This window comes from Theobroma cacao, chromosome 5, assembly GCF_000208745.1.
Source record: "Theobroma cacao cultivar B97-61/B2 chromosome 5, Criollo_cocoa_genome_V2, whole genome shotgun sequence".
Taxonomy (NCBI): domain Eukaryota; kingdom Viridiplantae; phylum Streptophyta; class Magnoliopsida; order Malvales; family Malvaceae; genus Theobroma; species Theobroma cacao.
In genome coordinates, this window is record NC_030854.1 from 1 (window position 1) to 19289 (window position 19289).

The 19289-nt window shown below is 37.4% G+C and overlaps 3 protein-coding genes across 5 annotated transcripts; 1 reads left to right on the plus strand and 2 right to left on the minus strand.

Moving 5' to 3' along the window:
- Nucleotides 251-6311, plus strand: LOC18597389 (ankyrin repeat protein SKIP35). The gene is made up of 4 exons (XM_007026401.2): nucleotides 251-389; nucleotides 578-1787; nucleotides 2882-3314; nucleotides 5171-6311. The coding sequence occupies exons 2-4, from the start codon at nucleotides 1165-1167 to the stop codon at nucleotides 5975-5977; spliced, it is 1863 nt and encodes a 620-aa protein (XP_007026463.1). The 5' UTR covers nucleotides 251-389; nucleotides 578-1164; the 3' UTR covers nucleotides 5978-6311.
- Nucleotides 10447-13604, minus strand: LOC18597391 (desiccation-related protein At2g46140). 3 transcript variants are annotated; one of them, XM_007026404.2, is made up of 3 exons: nucleotides 13390-13604; nucleotides 11789-12737; nucleotides 10447-10918 (listed from the first exon to the last, which is right to left on the minus strand). In XM_007026404.2, the coding sequence occupies exon 2, from the start codon at nucleotides 12733-12735 to the stop codon at nucleotides 11800-11802; it is 936 nt and encodes a 311-aa protein (XP_007026466.1). In that variant the 5' UTR covers nucleotides 12736-12737; nucleotides 13390-13604; the 3' UTR covers nucleotides 10447-10918; nucleotides 11789-11799. The 3 variants fall into 3 exon arrangements, with proteins under 3 accessions (XP_007026466.1, XP_007026467.1, XP_017976865.1); XM_007026405.2 differs by having other exon boundaries at nucleotides 10447-10924; XM_018121376.1 differs by having other exon boundaries at nucleotides 10447-10924; nucleotides 11789-12757; nucleotides 13390-13569.
- On the minus strand, nucleotides 13890-17442 carry LOC18597392. Its single transcript, XM_007026409.2, has 3 exons — nucleotides 14980-17442; nucleotides 14784-14866; nucleotides 13890-14474 (listed from the first exon to the last, which is right to left on the minus strand). Exons 1-3 carry the CDS (start codon nucleotides 16790-16792, stop codon nucleotides 14403-14405), a joined length of 1968 nt encoding a protein of 655 aa, XP_007026471.2. The 5' UTR covers nucleotides 16793-17442; the 3' UTR covers nucleotides 13890-14402.

Here is a 19289-nt window from a genome sequence, read left to right on the forward strand (position 1 = left end):
TAAAATATTGCAGTAAAAAAATAAAATATCAAATGATATACATACGTAAAAAGATTCATAATTTCCAAAAACAATCTTATTTCGACTATAATTACAGACTTTTATTTTTTCGAAAAATGTTTAAAAGATTTATATATAATAAAAATAAAGATGTTACTTTTATAAAAGTCATTAACTAATTAGTAGAAAGATTAAAAGGCCAAAGGATAGCCAAAAAAATAGGAAAATATAAAAAAGGAAAATGGAAGAAAACAAGAGGCAGCAATTTCTTTTTGGTATCTAAGAAGGAACTCTCTCTGAAAACCATACAACAGCGGCGGAGGGGTTTTGTCTGTCTCTCCTTCTCTCTCTCTCTCCATCTCTCATTCAATCTTCGTTCCATTATTCAGGTTTCCTACCTTTACTTCTCGCCATTTTTATTGCATTTATTTCTATTTTTTTTTTTTACTTCCCAAACTCACCCCTTTTGTCTGGTTTAATGCTTCTATCTGACTCCTCTTCATCATGATTCTTCCTCTTCTTCTCATCACAATTATCAGAGTCTATTGATCGAACTGGATTTTCTTTTTTGTTTTAGGGTTGGCCCTTGCCCTGGATCCTCCATATTTTGGTGGGATAGTTTCCAGACGAACAAGGTCTTTTAGGGTATTCTACGGATGGAACATAGTCGTATACCCATTTCATGCATTTAATGGGCATCTGCGCTAGATTCGCTCTTCCCTATCGCCTTTACTCCGTTTAATGGTTTTCTGCTTCTTTCTTTTGGTATCAAATCAATTAGATCGTTTTGGGAAGAGTTACTATTGCTTTGGGCATTCTCTCCTTTTTATGCCTTATGGATTTCTTTTATTATTATTTTATTTTTGGGAATTGAGGTTTAATCTTTGAATTTTGCTGGTATTCGAATTTGCTCTTGCCACCGAGTTAAGTGATTGGATCTTTATTATTAGGCATACTAAACTTTTCGGATTTCAGTTTATTTTGTTGCAAGAGGCATGCATCTGGGTTTTTGAGGACACATTTTCTCTTCAACTTTTTCTGACAGTTTGTTGCCTTTTGAGGATGTATCGTATTTTTGTTTTGGAGGATTGAGACTTAAGTGTTCGCTTCAATTGTGACTCTTTTTTTGGTTGCCAAGATTGGCGGAACTGTATAGTGGAGATAATGGAAAAAGGGATTGAATTTGTTGTGGGGAGTGATAACATGCACTTAGAGGAGCCTTGGTTCACTGGAATGGATAATGAGGAGACTGAAATGGGACAACCAAACAGTGAAGTTCAAGGCTTTGCATTGGAAAAAGGTGAGGGAAGCAGTGTGGTATTCTCAAGAGAGGCACCCCTTGTAAATAAAGAGTCAACAACGTCTGGTAGTTGTAGTTGTAGTCTGAAGAAACTCAAATCCAGGGTGGCTGCAAAAGAGTCTGAGCTCTGCCCGAAGGAGAAATCTGGGCATGACAAGAAACTCAGCAGACAAGACAGGATTGAGTTGGGCCAATTATTTCAGGGGGCTGTGAGTTCCCATGATTGGGAACTTGCTGAGAGTTTAATCCTGTTGGCAGATCCACAGACTCTAAATGATGCATTGTGTGTCACATTGGATGCTATCTGGTTTTTGAGCACCCAGCAGGAGCTTTATGGGATAACGGGGTTGATTAAGAAGATCATTGCTAATGGTGCTTATGACTTTACTCGAGCTGCTCTCCGGACTTCATTTCTTGCTTCTTGTGTCTCTGCTTGCCAAAGTCGCACGATGAGCCTTGCTGACACTGTAACTGTGATGGCCCAAAGGTAAACGAGCTGATTCTTTTCACTAGTAGATCGATAATAGATGCTTGTTTGAAAAATTCTTGAAAAGTCATTATTGTTGACTCGAGGTTTGTCATGCATTTCTATGATATCTTTCTTATTCAAACACAAGTTTCATTTCTATTTGTTGGCAACCATGAATTGCTGTTCTATACTATTTTACTAATATGGATCACATATACCAGTATGCAACTTTGAACTTCAATTTGACTTGCTGTCATTTATATGTTTATGTATTAGAAGCAAAATTGTTCCTTGTTAAGTGTTTACTTTGATGGATATGTTTGACATGGTGCTTGTAATAACTTAATTTTTCTATATTTTAAATATTGGAATAGTCATTGCTAAGGCATTAGTTCTATTAGTGGTTTCATGCATATGCATTGCAAAAGTTTTTTTGAGACTATATTAGTTGCATCGTTTAGTTACTTATAATGATCCCGGAGCCAAAATCTTTTGTTGCATTATACTCATTGCACTATGTTCTACATATTAGAGAATGTTTTAGTTGTTGAGAATTGCATTAAAAGCTATTTCCTTTTTCTATTTACCTGGTTGAATGAACCTTCATACTGTATTTTCTCTCTAAAGGAAATCTTTGAAGTCCGCTAACAAAAATGGCGTAGAATTAGTCATTTGAATTTGGAGTGTGTGAGAGAGAGGGCTTACTTAAGGTAGGTCTAAGGAAAGATGCACTTCTCGTACATTATCCGTCTTATGCCATTGTTTTCACATTTTCCAAAAAAAAAAAAAGGATCTGAAATGAACTACAAAAGGTTATTGCTTCAATGCTATCATTACGCTAGTTAACACTCTTTGTGAGTGTCCTTTTGTGTGCAAACAAGCTTGTATCTAGATATTTATAGAACCATTGTTGCATATTTTTATCAGCCCTGTGATTGGAAAATAAATTTATTTCATTTTGTAACTGTGAGAAAGAAACAACTTCATCCATATAAACTGCATGAGACAAAATGGAGTTTACAATTGCTTTTTCCTCAGAATTGTTGAAGGAGACATGAGATATTTGGTTATTCATGGTATATGTGTCAATTTTCCGTTTTGCTTTTGATCAGGTTGCATGAGCGCCTCCAAGAGTGCCATGGGGATGAGGTCTTGAAGGCAGAAGCTGGTGCCAAGGTACAAAAGTTCACTGAATGGGCTTTGAAATGTATAGGGTCCCATTCCCGTTGCCAAGGGAACAACGATAGAGTGAATCATTGCTCGGCTGTTGAAATCCAACTCCAGTTAACTGCATTCAAGACATTCTTAGATCTTGCTGGTAACCAACTTACGGGGAAGGATTTTACAGAGGCATTTGATGCAGCTTGCTTTCCTCTTACTCTCTTCTCTAGCTCATTTGATGCTGGTTGGGCATCTGGGATAACAGCTACTGTGATCCAAGGATTGTTGGATATGTTGGTGGAGGGGGGTGCAGACAATGTTAACCAGTGTTTCCTTGAGGCCTCTCGGTTTGGTAGTACAGAACTTGTTCGCATTTTATTGCAGGTGAGTATTCGTTTTTTAGGATGGGATTTGAATTTTTATCTGGTTGTTTTTGTGCATGTTCTTCAAGTGTTTTCCAAGGTCCAAGGTTTTATTAATTGTTAAAGGGAGTGGTGTATAACTTTTTGGCTATGTCAAAAAATGGACTATAAATTGGCTAGTCTTGTCCATAATGTTTTGATAATGTGCTCCCTTGTTTAATAATGTGATATTGTTAAGGGTAATTAGCTCAATCAGGTGGGTTTGCACCACCTATATGCCTTCCCTGTATGTGTTTTTTTGTAATGAGCCAAAATTATCTTGTTGTGTTGCCTTAAGCAGTATAGGGAATGAAATATTAGACATGCAAAGATTTCCCTCTTTATAGTATTAGTGAAGAATTACAAGGATGTAGAGTTCAAGTGATGCATGCATGCGTGCATGCATGTGTGAGTGTTGGGAAAAGCGAAGCAATCATTTTACTATATGCAGTGAAAATTTAGAACTTTTCCAATTAGCAAGATCTTTTTTTATTGTGTAATAAGATTACATTAACTAATAGGTAGAAGATAATTCTACCTTTGTGCTTTTGATGTCGAAATCACAAGGCCACACTACATTAGGTATTGAAATTTGTCTTGCCACCAAGCTTGGTTGTAGCAAACCTCAAGCTGCCCAAGTGGTCAGTCTCTCCAATGGTATTCCACATAGATGCAAAGTTGAATAATTCCAAGGGAGATAGGGGTTTGCCTGAAGGTGCCAAGCTTAGTGTGGCTTGATGTTGAAATCACAAGGCCACCCTGTATTAGGTATTAAGGGGTTTGCTTAACCAAGAGATTTCCTTGAATTAAGATATGTCAAGAAATAATGAGATTTCCAAATCTTCATTCTACCTTGGCCAAGAGATTTCCTTGACTTAACATATGTCAAGAAATAACGAGATATCTCTCTTAAAATCACCTAGGGTGATGCATCCTTTAATAGGGAACTCCATGCATTAAATATGTGGCTACGGCTAGAAGGTTACTATAATAACATCAGGTGCTCAAATAGACAAGATATATAGAGAAAAAGTTTAACTGAAAAGAATCCTTTTTATTTTGGGAGAGGGGCAAAAGGCTCCTTTCAATTGAACCTGTTTTGTTTTATTAAATTAGGGTGAAAAGAGTAGTGTTATTGTGAATATGCTGTACAGGGAGCATTATGTTAGGAAATTTCAGATTTGGCTTTTGAAGTGAATTCCCATGTATGTTGCATGACTGATTAAGTCTCAAAAATATATAGATTTTTAGTTCCTTTTGAACAAAACTTCACACTACATGCTTGTATTCAATAAATTATTCGGGGTGTATGCATTGAAACTAATTTCAATTTGGAGATATCCGGGTAATGAAAGGTATGTATAGATACAAGTAGTTTAATTCCCTTACATAAGTAGAACTTTTACAGAGTTAAATAGAGTTTGAACTAGTTGTGTCCAAGCATTCCATTTTATCCATAAACTGTGTAGGTTTGCTATTTCTCTCTTAAATATGGTGAGGCAACCCCTGACCATTTTAGATTGGAAAAACATATGAGTGAATTGGATGCTTCTGTTGGAAAATGTACTGGCTTGTATTTGTTTAGACATAAGGATGCCTTAAAGATTCCATGGAAACCAAAATTAAGAAACCCAAACAAAAATCATGCCCTCATAAGATCTATACTCTTTGTTGTTAACCATTGAAGTCAGGTGTGCTTTCACTTCTCTTGCAATAAGAGAAGGTTTTTTTTTTAATAGTTATAAATTTATACTAGAAAGAGTTTTATTGTTGCTTGCACAGTCTACTGACATTTGCTTAATTATCTTTCTTTGGTCTTGTGGCATTTGTCTACTCTAGATTGCCCAACGGAACAGCTTGGACGTTGATGTGGATCTCGCCTTGGGTTTTGCCTCACATTACTGCAAGATTGGGACAATGGAGTGTCTAGTGGAAGAGGGTAATGCCATGGCGTTCTTGGGCCCTTTAATGAGAGCAGCTGAAAGAGGCTGTATGCAGGTTGTTCAGTGGTTTGTCAAAAGGGGTTGTCGAGACATGGAGCTCTGTCTGGCCCTCACTGCTGCAACTTCAAGCAGCCAAGTTGATGTGGCTGCATATCTCCTCCCTCATGTTCCTCAACATGTCCTCACAGCCCTCAGCATCGAAATTCTCAAGGCTGCGGGCGAACGAAGTGGGGGATCTCTGGATGGTGTGGCATTTCTCCTCCACTCTGACTTCTTAGGTGATGCTGCTGCTACTTATGCTGTTGCAGACAGCATTGCTAGGTCTGATGATGAGGCTGTTGCTCCTGAGCTGAAGGCATTTCTTCAAGAGCACTGGTCAGAGGCAGCTTTCTTGGATGGACTAAAGCAAGGCCAAGAACAGTACATGAACCTAATGAGGATTTTGAAGAGGGGGGAATCTCCAATTTGCTTAAGGGATCTCCCAGCTCCTCTGAGGGTGGCAATTACATACCTGCCACTCTACAGGGAGTGTATTGAGGTGGGTGGTCGTCTGTTATCGCAAAGGCTGCGGGGGCAGCTTGTTGAAGCTGTTCAGATGCTTGGAGGTGGGGCACTAGAAGAGGTAAGCCAAGGCAGAGAGCTTTTAGCAATTCTGGAGCATCACCTTCCTCCATTTTTGGTTCGTGCACCCAGCAGTGGTTAGCAAAGTTTTTATCTGCTGGATATTTTGGATTTTCACTTGTCTTTTACCTCTATATCTCATGTGTCATAGGTAATAATATAATTTAGCTGCGGGTAGGTGACAAAGCTTCAAGGTTTGTCAAATTTCCTTCCATCATGTGGTTTGGTATAATATATGTCTCTCTGAGCTTCTTCTATGGCACATATCTTAATCTAGTGGATGTGTATGTTCATGTATGATGTAAGACAGAGAGCAGCAATTTTCACAGAAAGGTTGATATATGATGGGAATGTATATTACTAAATAATCTTTTCTCTACTGATCCTTGTTGAGTGCATATGTTGGCTAAAAATCATGCCTTTGTTTCTAGACATCTGAAACTATAATGGCTGGATGGTGATGGTATGCATGACCATTTTCCAATTCCCTACCATAGTCCATAACCAACTGCTTTTAGGAAATGCGGATTGTAATCAATAGTGATGATGCTTGGTCACCATTAAAACAATATAGTGGCAGTCATATTTATGTTCGACATTTTGGAGTGTCAATGAAAGATGTCTTCATTCAATCAATATTTTTGGTTTTTTCCAAAAAAAAATTTCGTTTTAGTTTAAATTACATTTCGATCAATTAGGCACGCAAGCAATAAATATTACGTGATGCAGATCGCAAAAATCTCAAACAATCAGGCAATGAATCCCAAGACGTATATTTAGACCTTTTCTTGGCGGATTCCTCCCCCTATACAAGGTAAAGTAACAAAACAAACTGCAAGCAATGAACTTGTTCAAACCGAATCCTAACAGCTCATTAGGTGACATGTTCAAGCTTAAACTCATGGTGCCTAATGAAACTAGGCTAATTCTCAGCCTCTAATAAAGAAAGTTCTAACCATGAACAAGCAGCAAACTCCATAAGAATCCTGATTGTAGCCAAGGGAAACGAAACATGTGAACTCTTTCATCTTTCAAACATTTTGGAATTAAAAAAATTGTATGATAGAACGGGTGCAGTTCTAAACACCATTTACATATACGTATAAGTTATATCCCTTACATTAGATGGCATAAAAGCCAATATCATTAGCACAGCTAAAATGCCTATTGGAAGCAGAAGCAGCAAGAAAGGTGGGGGAGGCAATGGAGGAAGTATCAAGGGAAGGATCAGCAAGGATGCTGTTAGACATACAAGCAGAAGCAGTGATTCCAAGCTGAAGTAGCTCACTGGTAATAATCTTCTGGCACCCCCTTGTGAGAAAGAGCGATGATATTCCACCTTTTTCCTCTCAACAACCGACGTAGGAACTTTCCCTGCTCTCATGTCCATAATGCTATTTGAGTATCGATCCTGCAGATTAAAAATACCTCTAGGAAATCTCCTGTTCAACCCAGAGAGCTCAACTCTCATTTAAAATTCTCTTACTTGCCTGGTTGACACCCCAGATCCGATTGAACCCTTTGTCAGCTAATAAGTTTATAATCACAGCCAAATCAACAATGTCGATGATGACTAATGCAGATTGCAGATGGGAATACAGATAAATCCAATTCGGTGAAACCCCAGGATACTCTCTTTGAAATGCAATGATATAGCCAGTCAACCTAGAACGGGGACTGACCAAGTTTAGGCAATAAGTACAAATTTGTCTTCAATGCACGAATTTAAGTTGAGCAACACTCTAAAATGTAGCCAAGCCTCAGCATTGGAAGCCTGGCTTTTTCACACCAAAGAAAAATACTCCGTAATGGCAGCAGTTGTAGCTAAATCCAGATTATTAAATGCGGCAAAATTTGAAAGTTTCTTCAAACCAAGGAGAGGAAGCTTTGCGCACAATGTGATGTAAGCAAGACTCAGATTCTGCAATGCAGTCCAGGTCAGCCAACTTCTAACAGTATTGGATGCAACTATGGTTGAAGAATGCGGATCAATAGATTCAAGGAATTCAGGTGTTAACAACTTAGCATCAGCAAATTTGAAGCAACTATAAACCAAAATCTTTATATCTATCTTTAAGCAGGGATTCAGCAGACATCAGATTGTACGCCATGAAACATCATCCCCAATGATCCAGCTGCATTAATTCCAAGATTTCAATCAATTCAAGACGAAGACGAGCCATCAATCATAGCATCAAAAGCTCAGGAAATGAAGAACATTAAGGTAATCGAACCACTCTACATCAGTAATATTGGAAATAAAAAGGAATCATATGTCTGGACACGTAAAAATTCACTTAAAGCAAAAAAATCTGATCCATCATGTTGATTTGGTCAAAAAGCTGAAGAATTGACTGCGATCTAGAGAACAAAAAGGTAACCAGAAATAAGATCTAGCCGCTTGGAGAGATGCATAAAGAAAACAAAAATTAAAAAGAAGTTCATTTCATGTACATATATAGCATATTAAACAGAAACGAATTATACAAGGAAGAGTGAAAGAGGCGGGGAGCGGGGAATACCTGTGATGGCAGAGGTGGCGGTTTGAATGGTAGGAGGATTTCCAACAGAGGGAACAAGAAAGAGAGAAGGCCAGGTCATGCACTTTTAACATTTCAGCCTCTCAAAACCCTCTTAATCTCTAGCTATTCAACCACAGCAGCAGCAATAATAGCAAAAGGAATATGGGGAAGCATCGGCAAATCTGGAGACAAAAGGGAGAGACAAGGCAAAGATAGGAGCTTTGGGACAATTTTAATGTTTATTTTGTTTAAAGGAAAGAAGGAGTGGAGGAGAAAAAATGGGGATAATGAAGAAGGAATGAGGGAGGGTGAAAAGGAGGGATGGCTGAATATGGAATAGGGGTAGGGTTAGGGGTAGGGGTAGGGGTGGGGGGTGAATTCTGATGGATTTTGGGTGGTTGCACTGTACTTGTGTTAATGATACATCTTACTCTCTCTCTCTCTCTCTCTCTCTCTGTCTACTCCTGGTGTCTCGTTTAAAGTAATATTCTTCGATTGTTGATACGTTACTCTCTATCTCTAAGAACCAAAATTGAATTCAATAATAGCAGGCCGAGGCTGCAGGCCTCGCCTGGTGAGTAAGTGGTAATAGTTTGAATGTTGAGAGAGAGAAAAGGGTGGGTGGGTTCAGTGAATAGATCCCTGCAGAGACAGAGGTGGGGTTTAATTGCTGACATGCAAGTTGCCTGTTTTGGAAAATGAGGGAGGTGTTGTCTCCCAACTCCCGAGGTTCTTCACCCCTGGACTTCTTCTTTGTTACTTGTCTTTCACATAAAATCTCATTTGGGGTCCCACTCTGTTCCCGGTCTTCACTTTTTTTCCATTTTTCTATCAATTTTATCAAATGTAAATTACTTTACATTTGCTTCACAATCACGACTCACAAGCTTCTTTTTTTTTCCCCGTTGGACTACATGTAATTTATACACGCAATTCTTGTTATTGTGTTAAAACAGAGTTACGTAATCATCATAATTAAGTTTCTCTTCTGCATCTGCGTGTATTAATAAAATACCACAAACAGAAATAGTGAATGAGAGCTGAGATGCATGCATAGATGATAAATGGCCACATGCCAATGATGCCACGTGGATCTTCTTCTATTGATGATTCATTCAATGCATCTTCATCATGCAACTCGCAAATCCTACACCCCAATACCATTACACATCCATATATGTATCCGTTTTTTCTTCTTTTATAATATATTATAAAAATAACAGAAATTAATAAAACCCCTCCATGCTCCTCTTACAGTCAAGTGTAAAAAAGTCAACGTTCCGTTCCGTTCAATCCCATCCCTAGGCAAAGCCAAGCTCATTGCTCTCCATTTCTAGGACAGGCATCATCATGACATGATACACTTTCTTTCATACGTTTATGTGCAATTGCGACCAGTAAAGAATTCAGAAGCATGGCAGTTTGGGCAGCAACAGTAAGACGGAATGTCGTTACACTTTCAGACCAAATAAACTCCGATCCAAGCCAGGATACGGTCTTGGTGGTGGGCTGTGGGGTCTACTTTGTCTATTTGCAACTGGGTTGGGGAACCCATAGCATTGTTACTCAATTTTGAATATATATTGACAATTATCATATTCATATTATTTATTTATTATACCTACCTACTATAACTAACAACATTTTCATACAATAATATCTTAACTATACTTTGGTTGCTGACTTGTTTATAAGAAGCTAAGAGCTAGTGAAGACAAGACTACAAGTTTTGAAGCCCTCACCGCAATTATGCCTAGAGACTTGGACTGTTTTCAATGGTTAAGGGTTCACTTAACGAGTACGCAGGCACTTGAGGGTAGTTAATTTTCTTTCTTCTTTCTTTTTATCAAGTGAAGAATAATAATAATAATAATAATAATAATATAATAACTAGGCTCCAATAATGACTTATCAATAGGAAGCACCCGGGAAGCTTTATGCAGAATGCCAACCATACAATGGTCCAAAACACTTGTAAGCTGTTTAACTAGTAGTAGGCAGCTTGGACAATGAAACAAATCCATCTACATCCATTTTCAACAGCCTCTCAACCTACATTGCCAAAATTTACATCTTGGTTTGTGCTTTCTGACGTATCGGCTTATCTCACAAGTTATGTTTGATGGAAATACTATCGAACCTGATGTTCATCATTTGCCCTTATGCTGAGGATGAATAATGAAACATATGAATGCTTCATTATTATTATTGGAAAAAGGCATTGCAGCTTCATACTTGAATCAGCCAAAATTTAAAGATAGACACATGGAATCAAATTAAAACAAAACAACACTACTTACAACAACCAATTCAAATACATGTTCAAGAGGTTCACCAGTGAAATAGCTCTGCCAAATAAAACCCCATCCATACATGTAATCATGGGTAGCAATTCCTCCATAATTCTTGTGCATGTTACCATCACAGTCTAATACATTAAATTCAACACTCTATTATTATGATGAAACAAAAGATGCTCAAAAGGGCCATCCCTGTCAATCCTGCAACTAAAATATTTCAATATCGAGTTACATAACCAAACAATGCATAAACCTGACAACTAATAAAAGAAAGGAAAAGAAGAAAAGAGAGGCACTACTCATATATCTACTCTGATATTCATTAATTCCAAAGAAACAAGAGGCAGTAGTCATATATCTACTCTGATATTCATTAATACCAAAATGATGTATCAATATGTTACGGAAATATCTTCAAGGGCATGCATTTCATATGTGGCTCTTACCAATTTAAACCGGGAATTTTCAAGAATTTTATCATATCCAATTAGTGCTTTCTCCATTATCAAGAGTGTTGAAAAGTTACTTAGTTTCCATTTTGTTTGTTACTTATGCTTTTTGCTTTTTCTTCTTAAAAGCTGCTAAAGTATAATTGTCGTTTTTAATTCTTCAAAAATAATTTGCTTTCACATCCAAAAGCACTGGCCTTTTGCTTTTGAAAGCAAAAAAAAAAAAGAAAAAAAAAGGAAATTGCAAAGGATAGATCTGAGCAGTTAGTTAGTAAAGAGTTACGATGGTGCTGTTGGGTAATATCATAAGGTCCCTCCGTTAGTACTGAAGGAAAGAAGAATGAAAATCAAAGCTTTATCAGAGTAACATCCAAAATCCCAAAAGAAGAAGGATCAAATTACAAACTAAGGCAACATAGAATTCTGTTTATATATCGAACCTTCATACTTTGGAAAATAGAAGTCGTTCAGAGTGAGTAAGATTTACTCATTATATTATTTATCCAATACACTCAAAGAAAATGAACAATTGTAAAAGGTAATTCTAAAACAGCAATGACAACACATTCCAACTAAGGTTGAAACAGTAAAACTTAACAAGTAACTAAGAAATTTGACATACCTCATCATTCATCATTCATCATCATCGTCATCATCGCCACCATCTTCCTTGTTCTTCATAAGGCGGGTTGTGCCACCCTCCTTGCTGATGGGTAATTTCATTGCTCCAAAAGGAGTGTCAACATTGATATGACCTTTCATAGAGTAACCTGTTCCTTTTCCTCTAATCATGTCCCAAAGAGCAGATCCAAAATCCTTAGGCCGGAAGGAGATAGGAATGTCAATGTAACTGATTCCATTTTTTTCAATCTTTGTGGATTTTTGGAGTTCTGCAGCTCCAATGCTCACATCAGATAGCCATACCTCATAGTCCAGTGCATTGAGTCCCAAGTCAAAGTCATTCATATTTTCCAATTTCAAATGAAGAACTGCAGTAGTTTCTTCCCAAGAGAATCTCTCAAAGTGTATCTTCTCAAGATCGATATCAGGCTTGTAAGGTATAGGGATCTCTCCAGTTTTCTCAAGTGGTAAAGTTAACCTTCCAAAAACAGGAACATCAACAATGAGATCAACTTTGATCCTATAGGGAATGATGCTTCCAGGCTTAATGTCATCATATGTACTTTTGATATCATCATATATCAAAGCAACTGGTATCTTGACAGTCTCCTGGCCATGAGCATGGATGGTTCCGGCATCTGGAATCAAGCCTGAAACGAGTTTCCTTCCGTCACTCTCGATGAGGTAGTTAATGTCAACGAGAGGGATTGGAACGGGATTGGGATTCTTTATGAGAACATCAACGACAATGTCTGCTTTCTCAAGATTGATGCAAGGGATGTGAATCCCAGTTACATCTGCGGTGGGCTTACCAAAGCCGATTGCTTCCTCGATCTTCTCACCGATGTCATGAATGAAATCCTTGACCTTTTCTATAAATCCACCCTTGTCTTCTTTGTCATCCTTAACCTCCCTTTCAGTTGTTTCTGGCTTATCGGATGATGCCATACCTTAATAGCAAAGATTCCAACTATTTAATCAAAACATGAATTAATGTACTTCTATTTTATGGATTCGGTCCGAAATGAAACTAGTACTTAAAAGCAAAGAAAATACGCCAAACATTTTTCTTTTCATAAAAGAGAATACAGGAAACACTAAGCACTAGATAAATTGGCAAAATAGATCTGTATTCTTCTGTGACTGTCAAGTGAAAAAAAATGGGATCTTATCTCTAGGTTAGTGTGTGTGTGTGTGTGGATGAAGAAGTGGAACAGAAAGCAGAAGCAGCCAAACAAAGAGAGAGAGAGACTCTTACTCTTAAGGATTTTGTCTAAACAGCAAAGAGGCAGAGCAGAAAAGAAAAGAAAAAAGATTGAGAGAAAAAAGAAGAGCTTGGTAACAGTTGAAAGAAGATGGTGATCTGAGACATGAAAATCTAAAAATTGTAAAAACAGCAGCAAAAGATCCATCCAGATCATCACCGTTTTCAGACACAAAGGGCAAGATGACAATTTTTTCATATATAATAATAGTACTAGTCTAGTCTAGTATGTTAATATGGACTCGTTTACTAGTCCTACTTCCATTCCTATAAGGTGATGGATCATATTCATACATCCGAATGCGGATCCGATCAAGAGAGTGAGGGGATGGATTTACCTGGAGGAAACGATCTTGATCTTGATCTAAGCTTGAGATGAGCACACAAACAGAGGCAAGCAGAGAGTGAGTGAGAGAGATGGGGAGAAAGAAAATGTTTTTATCTTTCTTCTTATTAATTTCTCATTAGCACATAATAAATAATAAACCGAACACCTTTTAATTTGGCTAAAGGCAGATGAGAATTGAGATGCTTCTCTGGCTTTATTATCTATAATGATAAATAATAAATAATATATAAATGGTCATCAGGTTTGCCGACAAAAAATAAGAGCTGACTCCGCGTGAACAGATAGAGATGTGGGCCATTACTTTTGCATGTTGTGACCAGCTTCGCCGTACCTCCTCCACCAAGTCGCCAATCAGCATCCTTCTTGATTGGCTTTTTCAATTCTACTTCCGCTGATTCTTGTTAACTAGAAAACCATAGCAAACTGTTTATTTCTTACAAAACTTGTTTGCAAATTGAAATTTAAATTGATAATAATAATAATAAAGGGTACACCAACCATAGAATTCCTTCACAGCCACAGATAGTCCTTGTTGACAGATTAATTCAAATATAAATTTAGTTTTCATGAGCTACTTTACATCTTTGTCCTAATTTAGAAAACTAACCTCACTTTTCTCAAATATTACATTTACAAACCAAATAATAATAACAATAGTGGTAATGGTAGTGGTAGTGGTAGTGGTAATGGTAATGGTAATGGTAATGGTCATGGTCTTGATCATGGTCATGGTATGTATTCAACAATAGCCAATACCCAATACGATTATTACGCTCTACTCATTGTATTCATACACTTTTAGCTTAATGTCTTTGATGGTCATCTTCTCTTCTCACCCTACCTGGCCTCACCACCACCACCACCATTTTTTGCCCAACTTATTCATTTTAGTCTCACCGCTGCAACTCTTCAAGTATATCCTTCCCCAACATATATTGAACTCAATTCCTCATTCTTCTAGCCATACCCATTCTAGCTCCTCATGCATCCATTGCTGCCTCTTCACCCAAGGTGATCTTTCAGAATTGTCCTTAGATACTCTAGCTGCTCCTCATCCCCTTCAAGTTCCTCCCACTAAAACACGGGACAAAACATAAGGAAACAATACTATGTCATCACCTTTTACATTACATTAATTACAATTTGCAACTAAAAACTGCTTAAAACTTAAAAATTAAAACCATGCAAGAAAATGTTTGCATTCATGAATGCCAGTAATGAAAATTCTGATTATTTGTATTGTCAAACCACCTCCACTGTTTCTCTTGAAAATGGCCAATCATTCCATATTTCAGCATTCTAGTCATAATTTTTCAAGTCCTGAACGTGAAAGCATGAACATGCAAATATAGAATAGCTCCAGAGTGAAAGACACAAACCCACCTCTTGATGTGACAATGATACAACCTTCCAACCAGAAGCAGCAATATGGCGGCGCTTCAACATGGTATGCCCTAAAGGTGTTCCTGCAGAGAGGCAGAAGCAGATCAATTGGACAGTCGTGCATCAAGTTATTAAATTTACTCAAGCTTCAGTAAAATCAGGGCACTCCAATGTTACATAAGAAGAAAATGCGCACCACTATTCCTTGAGAAATGTGTTGGTCCATCAATCTCCAAAGCAACTTTTTTATCAATCAGAACAGCATCCACAGTATACCCATCTAAAGAGTATTCTCTAACCCAATCAAGGCCAGTACTGATAAGAAGGTGAGCAACCTCCTTCTGAAAAGATGAGGTAGTCCTTTGATTAAACCTCTTAGTTTTTCCAGCATGAACAATTTTCTCCTCAAGGTCACCCCTCAGAGATAGCTGAAGATGTGGGTACTCTAGCTTTAAGCACTGATTCACCAGATGAACCTGAGAAGCAAACATAATATCCCCTCTATGCTGTTCTGAAATTCTTTGCTCCTCAAAACTGCTCAAAGTTTTCCACACATGAGGAAAGAATATCCGATTCACCTGCCCAAGGACAGCATACGACCAAGCTATGTTACCAAGCTGATCCCTGTTTAAGCTGAGTACAGGAGGATCTGAAACTTCTCCAAATTTAAGATTTCTACTGCTTTCCACATGGCTCTCTTCATCACTGTTAGTTTTTTCATGACTTAAGCAGCATTTAAATTGGTCAGTGTTCTTGAAAATGGTATCCATAGCTTGAAGAAAAGTGTCCGCAGGCTCATATAGAGAAGCAAAAGCCCACAACAGCTGAGTAAGCTCCTGTTCTTGAAAAGAGTGAATTATGTCTGATGCCCTTTCTGCTAACTCTACAAAGAGATCAGGGGCAGAATGCCGCATTGTAGCAAAAGCACCAGCAATGTTAGCAACATTCTGAGAATTGAACTCCTTAACTTTGGTCAAGGCCACCTCTGCAACCCTATCCATTTCTGACAAGAAAAGTAGGTCCCCTCCAATCTTGGACAGCGCCCATGAAATATTTGAAATACCTTGAGCTGAGCACTCCGGCAGAGCTGTCATTGCAAGACCTATAAGCATTGACATCTCTCTTTGTCGAGCAAATGCCAACCTGCGGGTATTCATCATTGATACTTTCTCCATATTCTTAGCAATTCTATGAAGTGCTGTGGCAATATTTAATGGGGAAAGAGGTGAAGGGCTCAGACCTTTCCCAACTGCCATAATCATCTCGGCTGTAATCTCCAACACTTCTTCTGCAGTATGTGCTTGTATTATAGCTTTGTTCAAATTAACTTCTTTCTTATGATCAGATGGCCCAGAGAATTGGGCTAGCTTCTGAACAAACGCTTGCATTGCCTTTTCCTTCTTCTCTAAAAACAACCCACCTGCCATCATACTTACCTTCTCTTGAAGTCCATGCGTACTATCATCAATTCTGTCATCCAAACCTTCCAAGCCAATCTCTTCTTTGAAACCAAAATCAACATCTTCTTCAATCTCCTTGCTTTGCTTATTAATCTTATCTTTACCTGTGAATCTTTTCTTGTTCTTTTTCTTCTTCTTTTTTATTGTTATTAAATCCTCAGCTGTATGAGTCAGTCCCCTAGCTTCAATAGATTTGAGTGCCATTTTCCTAGCCCTTAAACACCAATCCATCCCCTCAGTATCCTCGAGCAACCTAGATTTCTCTTGCTTTTTTCTCTTCTTGGGTGCTTGCCAACCAACTGGATCAAGCTCTCCAACAAACTCTAATTCCCATTCTTCCAGTTGATCATCATTAACAGCATTCCTAGTACCAATGCTAGTATATTTACCCAAATTTGTACAGTTTCTTCTAGGAAACAACAGCTTTGGTTTCGGAATTGGAATTCCAACTCTTAATTTTAGTAATGGAAGATTATTAACTTGTTTAGGAATGAAAGTGAAGGGTTTATAGTAGGTTTGGCCAGGGAATGGCTTTACCAAAAATGCCATGGCCTTCTTTCTCTTTTATCACAGAGAAACAAATGAAAAGACAAAACAAGCATGAAAGAGCCTAGAATATCATATACCAAGGTTCATGAACAGAATCAACAACAATTCGTAATCCCGGAGCAAAAGGAAAAAAAATGCAACATACCCTGGAAAGAAATCTCACTGCTTTTGCTGAAAAAAGCGAGCCACGTAACGAAGAGATTGCATCATGCTTCTTGTTCAATTATTTTTCAGGGTTTATTTTTGGATAAGATAAGTGAAAGATATCAAGCGATTACAGTGTCAGAGAGTTATAGTTGGCTACCAATACCATGGAGCCCTCAATAGGTAGAAGATGATGACAGCCGAAAACGACAGCGTTTGAGAAAACAACGTAAATGAGCGAGTGAGAGGCAAGCAGAGGGAGAGACGGCAACCTAAACAGTCAGAAGGTGAGACAAGAGGGAAGAAATTTCAAAAAACCTCCCAGTTCCAAACATCAGAAGACACAAAAGAAAAAGAAGAAAAGAAGAGAAATTGATAAGAGGAAGGGTCGGGTAGGGACAGGGAGTGAAGATTGAACAAACAGAAAAATTGAAGCTTTCACCCGTGCGGCGTGCGCCATGGGATGGGGATAAGGGAAAAAACTTGGAAAAAATGAAAACAGGCGGTGACTGGACAAGTCTAAGAGAGTGAGGTGGTGATTTGCGTGAAGATTGAAGAGATAAGGGACCAGACAGGCGGGAACACGTGGGGTGGGGAAAGGGAAAGGCAAAGGTAAAGGTGACGGCGCAGGGAAGAAAACGAAACTACAAAAGCATAGTCTCCCTCTAATCATTTAATTCGATTGGATTTCAATCTTTAATTGAACATAATATAACTTGTTTGCTTGAATGCACTGCTATCCTAAAATTCGTACTATTTCTAAATCAAACTAGCTACATAGTAGCAAATTTTACAATCTGTAATGAAGCGCGGGTGTGCTCCTACTTCCTAATGCTATAGCTTCTCTGATATGAATTACGAGCGTTTGCTTATGATTGATGACACGTGTTATTTGTTTGCGATGTTCATTTGAGATTCAAAGGAGCAAGGCCCGGCCCCAAAGCATCAAACAGGTACAAACAATCATCTCCCTTATACTTCTTGGGAGGATATATATATATGAAAAAATTATGAAAAATAATTTTTTTCGTAAGCTTAATTTAAAAATATTATTTTTTATAATTTTAATTATTTTTTTATCAATTTTTGATATGATTTGATAACAATATCTTTTAAATAATTTCAGACATATTAAAATGATTTCAATTTTCTCTCTCTTACCATCCAGATAAAAATTTTAAAATTAAATCTCGATTTCTCTCTCTACTCAAATATATCTATCTCCCCATCCAATTTGCAAATATGACATAAGCTCTTTTTTATTTTGTTTTTATTTTATTTTTTTAATGGTGGATCTTAGGGTTCTTAAGGGCGATGAACAACGATTTTACTCTTTGTAATCAACGATTTTGCTCAGGGAGAAAGAACAGCTAAAGTATGTTTGATGGATTTTATGGTGGTTTACGATTTTGTTGTGTTTGGGATCGGGATGATTGTTAAGCATGTTTGCTATGGATTTTCATTTTTTTATGAGATTTTGAGTTGAAATTGTTTAGAAAATATTTTGTAAAGAAGGTATATTTTGTTTTTGTATAAGAGGAGTGAGCAAGACCTCCCGATAGGGATATATTTTCTCTTGCTTTGGAGGGTTATGAAGCTTTGTAATCTATCTTTTATGAAATGCACAATTTCATGGTTTAACAAAAAAAAAAATATGTGTTTTAGGTTCTTGAGTTTATTGGTTTATTCATAGAACTCAAAATTGAATTTACTGATTTTTAGGTATTGCGTGACTTAATCACCGTGTGACTAGTTTTTAGTCATTACGTGATTAGTTTTAGGCATTACGTGACTAGTTTTTATACATTGTGTAACTGATTTTTAAGCAATGTCTAAGTCACGCAATGCCTTACTAACTAGTCACGCAATACCTTACTAACAAATCACGCAATGCCTATCAACTAGTCATGCAATACCTTATCAGAAACTAGTCATGCAATGGCTTATCAGAAACTAGTCACGCAATGCCTTATTAAAAACTAGTTACGCAATGCCCAAAGTTAGTCACACAATACCTATCAACTAATCACGCAATGTCTTATCAAAAACTAGTCACGTAATGCCTTATCAAAAATTTATCAGAAACTAGTCATGCAATGCCTTATCAAAAACTAGTCACGCAATGTCTTATCAAAAATCAGTCACGCAATACTCAAATTCAATCACGTAATATTCAAAGTCAGTCATGCAATGCCTAAAAACTAATCACATAATTCTCAAAAATCACCAAACCTACTGAATTCCATTTAATAAGATCAACAACTTCAAACGATATACCATATTCTATTTAATAACATAATTAACAAATATGAATGCTCAAAATGTTTGAAAGTTTTTCTTCATATATAAAAAA

Coding starts and splice junctions, on each gene's coding strand:
- LOC18597389 (XM_007026401.2), top strand. CDS start 1,165: ATGGAAAAAGGGATTGAATTTGTTGTGGGGAGTGATAACATGCACTTA. Junction 1,788..2,881: donor GTAACTGTGATGGCCCAAAG/GTAAACGAGCTG, acceptor GCTTTTGATCAG/GTTGCATGAGCGCCTCCAAG. Junction 3,315..5,170: donor TTGTTCGCATTTTATTGCAG/GTGAGTATTCGT, acceptor TGTCTACTCTAG/ATTGCCCAACGGAACAGCTT.
- LOC18597391 (XM_007026404.2), bottom strand. CDS start 12,735: ATGGCATCATCCGATAAGCCAGAAACAACTGAAAGGGAGGTTAAGGAT.
- LOC18597392 (XM_007026409.2), bottom strand. CDS start 16,792: ATGGCATTTTTGGTAAAGCCATTCCCTGGCCAAACCTACTATAAACCC. Junction 14,867..14,979: donor ACATTTCTCAAGGAATAGTG/GTGCGCATTTTC, acceptor GCCTCTCTGCAG/GAACACCTTTAGGGCATACC. Junction 14,475..14,783: donor TATCATTGTCACATCAAGAG/GTGGGTTTGTGT, acceptor CCCGTGTTTTAG/TGGGAGGAACTTGAAGGGGA.